Source organism: Sardina pilchardus, chromosome 11 (genome assembly GCF_963854185.1).
Source record: "Sardina pilchardus chromosome 11, fSarPil1.1, whole genome shotgun sequence".
Lineage (NCBI taxonomy): Eukaryota > Metazoa > Chordata > Actinopteri > Clupeiformes > Clupeidae > Sardina > Sardina pilchardus.
The window spans coordinates 5,153,482-5,159,083 of NC_085004.1; the positions used below are offsets into that span (position 1 = coordinate 5,153,482).

Here is a 5,602-nt window from a genome sequence, read left to right on the forward strand (position 1 = left end):
GGGCTTTGTGTTTTGATGGATATTGTCCGCTGTAATGTAAAATTTCTACCCTACAGCAGTTGTGGGTGGAGACCCAGTGAACCATCCAACCTGCTCCAAATGAGACAAACTGGGTTGTGCACCAAGGGTGATATTCCATTTCCTTACTAATCCTTAAAAAATCCTTTAAAAAAAAAACACACTCCATGGATCACGTAAAAAGCCACTATACAGGGAATTACCCTCCCTTTCCAAAAACTGAAATGGGGACATCACTATATTTCTACATTGTCTATAAAATAGTGTTTAAATGAAGCAGATCAGCAGTATTGCTCTAACTGTATTTAAACAATCTACATAAAACACTGAACATACACATGTCTTCATGTCTTGAATTTGATGCCAAGTTATGAATCATAATTACCTACCTCTGTTTTGAGCAGATTTCCTTTTAGATAACCTGGACCATTTGGACTGTGAAATTGAATTAATTTGAAACACTGTGTTGATACATCTTGTTGTTGTAGAACAACAACCTCAGCAAGATGACCTTTGGCTATTTTGACAGTTTTGTCATCACTGTTTGCTCCCGCTGTATGGGTTAAATGGCAGCCTTAGGAAGAATGTCCCAACAGTGAAAGAAACATTGCTTGTGCCGATAGCCTTGTGCTCCAATATTGTGTTTGAAGTTGTGCCATCATTGTTAGACTTTGTCAATGCCATGGTTGGTGCCCACTGCCCAGGGTTCTAACAGAGTGTCAGGGAAGATGACAATGTTGGCAAAGCAAGGTTGTGTAACCAAAATGTAGTTCCTGCTTATGTTTGAAGGTGCAATGACATGAAAACCCTCAGAAAAAGAAAAAGAAACAATCAAACAAACAAACAAAAAACAAGGAAGAACAATGTTTCAATGTTTTTTGAAAGTCTCAAAGTATATGGATACATTAATCCAACAAGATAGTGTAGCCTACTTAGCCTACTGATACACTTACAAATGTAGTTAAAAATAACAATGTTATAAATGGCCACTTAACAATAAAACGTATAGCCTACATAGTCACCAGGAAATGCGTCATGTCATGGGAAAATGCATTTAAGGATGCAGCTTGTTTGCCAATGTGATAACACTTGCCTAAATGGTATTCCCTCTGATGAAATCAAACAACAAAGGCATCATGTATTAATCACCGTGTAACCGCGCTTGACTCATGATGCCTGACGCCACCTAAGTGTCACCGTCCGTGCATGCGCTAGGGTGTGTTCGATTTTTATGGCGTACTGTACAAATCTGCGTCTGTGATTTTACGTTTCCAAGGTATAAAGAAAACACGGTTATGCAGTCTTAGTTAGAGTACGTTTTCATGCAGTCTAAACAAATGCTACAGTTTGAACGATGTTAGCCATGTGATCACAGGTGCGCACAGTATGGCTACATCAAATGCCAAAAAAGTGCAACAACTGTTTACTTGTGACCAATCCCCATGACGTTGTCCTGGGAGTGCTCCTGCTTGGTATCTCTCCGGAATGTACTCTTCCTCGAAATTACAAAATATACTCAGTCAATTTATTCGGTAGGCTGAGTCACGGAGTGGGAGGGATTTAAGTAGAGCGTATCACCGTGAAGTAGTGGGCGTTTGTGTGTGAGCCACAAGCGTTATGAGAGTGAGACTGTCATTCCTCCCGCAGACGACGGTCGAAGTTTCGCTCGGGAGAAATATGCAGCATTGAAGTTGCTCGGTGTTGGAATTTTCCTGGCTCGTCAGAATAGTTTCGGTCTCTGCTGAATAAGACAGGCTCTAATACCTTATCTGGACTTCTGGATCCTTATCTGTTCATCACCCAACAGTGGTAGGATGACCTGGCCACAACAAACTCACAGGCTCAAGGTACGGACGGACGTTGTTGTTGCAGGGTGTTTGAGTTGCAACTTCTGCGGCCAACGAGGTTCTGTATCGGGGGTTCCCTGCTGCACTACGCTGCAGCCGCGTTGTTTTCAGACTTTCTACACCTGAGGGCTGTGAATGATTGGCAGTTATGGGTCAACTGCATAGTTCTTTGACATGTTTTTGAATTGAGGTTTCTTTCTGTTTCGTGCAAGTGCAATGCACGAGAGATCAGTAGGTTGAAGTAGTAGGCACGAACGACTTCTTAGTTACCTTCCACGTCGGCTATGCAATAGTCTACATAGGCAGTGTACAATATTAGTTCGGCGTTTCTTTCAGTGGATCTTCTCCATAGGCTACAACTTTGGGTAATTTAGTATGCATAGTAGACCTATTAATATAACACGAACACTAATGGAAAGTAGCCTATCCTACATAATTAGATAATTTAGTCGAGTAGCCTATGATTGCTGAATGAAATAGCCAACACCTGAGAGTGAGTCGCTCCTATCAATCGTCTATGGAAGAACGCTTTCCTGTCATGCAGTCTGCAGATATGTGTCGCTTGCATGAAAGGAGGCAGAATGGACTGGGCAAGAGCGAACGCGTGCCCGCTGAGTAACTATAATAACACAACATATCCACTCCACATTACTTTAGTTATTAGCCTACATGAGAGGGTGAAGTACAAGTTTACAAATTGTTGTAAAGGGCTCTGTTATTTTATGCAAATCTGTAAATCAGTAAATTAATTCATATGATGGGTAGCTAAAACTGATTTTACGACACTCCCCCGTTTGCCATCTAAGTGATGGGGTTATGCCAATATTTACCCGTCTCCACTGAATTGATTGTTATTCCCTGTATAATACACTGTCTTGAAATTAAGGAATTGAAGAAGTAGGCTATGATGCTGTGTGAGAGTTCATCAGTCAAGAAGAGTGGCTATGGCTAAGGGTGCTCCTGAATAGGTAATGGGTATTTAACAGCTCAAGAACTTTTGTTAGTTTATGTTTTATGTACCATGTATTTTTGTCTTGCAGTGAGGAGAACTAGACACAGAGCAGAGAGCCGTCCTGCTGTTTTCTCACCTGGATTGAGCTTCTCTGGCGGCGTCTCTTTCGATGTGGGATACGCTCTCGCCCCGCTCGTCAGGCTGAAGTCCACGCGCTTGAGGTCCACCCTGATGGCGGCCCTCCTTCTCGGGCTGCTGCTCCTCGTCGCCCAGTCTCCTCCCGTGCCGTCCAGGCCTGCGGACCGTGACGATCATGCGTCTCCCTCCTCCCATGCCCCCCTGCAGGTCGCCATCGACGACCCGTTCCCCCTCAATGACTCGTCGTTGCCGTCGGCGCACCCCAACGGCACCCTCCAGCAGCTGCCCAACCTCGTCATCATCGGCGTGCGCAAGGGCGGCACGCGGGCGCTCATCGAGATGCTGAGCCTGCACAGCGCCGTGGCCGCCGCCCAGAACGAGGTGCACTTCTTCGACTGGGAGAGCCACTTCCAGCGGGGCCTGCCCTGGTACCTGGCCCAGATGCCCTTCTCCTTCCCAGGCCAGATGACCGTGGAGAAGACCCCCGCCTACTTCACCTCCGCCAAAGTCCCCGAGCGCGTGTGGCGCGTGATGCCCGACGTGAAGCTGCTGCTGATCCTGCGCGACCCCACCGAGCGCGTGCTCTCGGACTACACCCAGGTCTACTACAACCGGCTGCAGAAGCACAAGCAGCTGCAGCCCATCGAGTCGGTGCTGCTGAAGGACGGCGAGATCAACCTGGGCTACCGGGCCCTCAACCGCAGCCTGTACTACCAGCACATGGAGAACTGGCTGCGCTACTTCCCCCTGGAGCGCATCCATGTGGTGGACGGGGACCAGCTGATCAGGGACCCCCTGCCCGAGATGAAGCAGGTGGAGCGCTTCCTGGAGCTGGAGCCTCAGATCAACGCCTCCAACTTCTACTTCAACAAGACCAAGGGCTTCTACTGCCTGCGCGACCACGGCAGGGAGCGCTGCCTGCATGACTCCAAGGGCCGGGCGCACCCGCATGTGGACCCCAGCATCCTGCAGAAGCTCTTCCGCTACTTTCACGAACCCAACCGCAAGTTCTTTGAGCTGGTGGGCAGGACGTTTAACTGGAATTGAGCACACTGAGCATCTGAGTGGTCCACGGAGATTTATTACTCTCCTCTGACATTGTGTACCGTAGGGGAATGAACCTGGAAGAAAAACACACTCCCTCCTCAGTATGTGTTTCTCTGGGATGCGTTTTTAAGAGGGTTTAAGCAAAATGACTGATGTAGAAAATATTTTTTTTATTTAAAAAAAAGATTATTTAGAAGAAACTGCTTGTATCAAGTTGATACTGACAGATTGTTGCCGCACATTCATCGTGCTTCTGTGATGCTAGTCTTACTGATGTATATCAGCCGTAAGGTTTTGTGGTTCCACCGTTCAGTTCTGAAATCCCACTATACAGGCAGTCCATGCATTCGCATGCGTGAAGACAGCCAGGGCTTCTTAAAAAATGAAAGAAAAACTGACAACGGATTAAGATTAACCCAAATATTTTTGCAGGGTCATCGATTACTTTTTCAATCTCCTTAAATAATCTCCACTAAGTAACTATGCTTAGTAGTTTCCCATCTACAGTAGACCGTAAATGTAATTAATAAGCTAATTATTAGTATTTTTATACTCGTTTGAACATTATCTTGCATAGGAAATGATAACATTGTATTGTCATGCTGTAACATACTTTTTCCGTTGCTCCTCCATGTTCACTGACTGCACACTGATAGTACTCTGGTTCAAACAATGCTGTGAAGAAAAAAATAGTCAAATATAATTTCTATGTAAACATGAGTTTGTTGAAAAGCCTGATGCTATTAAGCAGTGTGTTTTGACCCAGATAACGTGGGGGTAATTGATTTTGTGAGAGTCTGGGTGGGTCTGGATATGTTTGTGTTTGTCAGACAGGGATGGTTTGGAACATGCTGGCTCACATGAAATAGCCTGACTGCTTTATGGATGAATGTTATCAGGTTGTTTTTTCTGTCTCTAATCTTGATTTATGCATTTAATTCACCAGTGCAATGAAGGTTTTTTTCCTGTATTATTCCTCAAAGCTGGGCTGTCAGTTTGTATGTCATAGCTTTGAAATATTCATTGCTGCTTTGTTTCAGTATTACTGTTTTCTATGATTATTTAGGATATCTGTATTATTCAATATTTTTTTTTTTATTTCTAAGATTGTGCTGAAGCAGAGCAACTATGTGTCCACTACCCTATTCTGTAAATATCATATTATTATATTATTGTTATTATTATGTCTTTGAAGGGTTATTTCATTAATAAAATAGTATTTTTATTAGTATGTGTTTACTTATGCTCCTGTTCTCCTGTTAAGTGTCAACACCACCAGTGTTCACTTTCCAACTGTACTGAAAATGACCTGCCCATTTAAAGTCGTTCATTTCTATTCCAACTTCATTTCGAAGCATGGGCCGTGGCATTAGCATACCAAAATGGCATGTTGCAGTGCACACTCCTTCAGTATGTCGGTGGCCTAGGGCTAGGCCCATGCCATGGGTTTTGACAATGTTTTTGCCTATTCACTCTTGTAATGGCTGCCTTGTGTCACCTTCACCAAGGGAGCTGTTTTTTTCATGATCAGCTGTAAATGAGTGCATTGTGCCTGCTTGGATTCCTGCAGTCGGTGAGTAAATGCTCTCTTAGTGTAGGC

At 44.5% G+C, this 5,602-nt stretch overlaps 1 protein-coding gene across 1 annotated transcript; it reads left to right on the forward strand.

Moving 5' to 3' along the window:
* The first annotated feature begins 1,654 nt into the window (after positions 1-1,654).
* Positions 1,655-5,233, forward strand: hs3st1 (heparan sulfate (glucosamine) 3-O-sulfotransferase 1). The gene is made up of 2 exons (XM_062549666.1): positions 1,655-1,865; positions 2,906-5,233. The coding sequence occupies exon 2, from the start codon at positions 3,049-3,051 to the stop codon at positions 4,000-4,002; it is 954 nt and encodes a 317-aa protein (XP_062405650.1). The 5' UTR covers positions 1,655-1,865; positions 2,906-3,048; the 3' UTR covers positions 4,003-5,233.
* Positions 5,234-5,602: the final 369 nt, after the last annotated feature.

Bases quoted from the DNA above. Each gene is read 5' to 3' on its own strand.
- hs3st1 (XM_062549666.1), top strand. From the start codon at position 3,049: ATGGCGGCCCTCCTTCTCGGGCTGCTGCTCCTCGTCGCCCAGTCTCCT.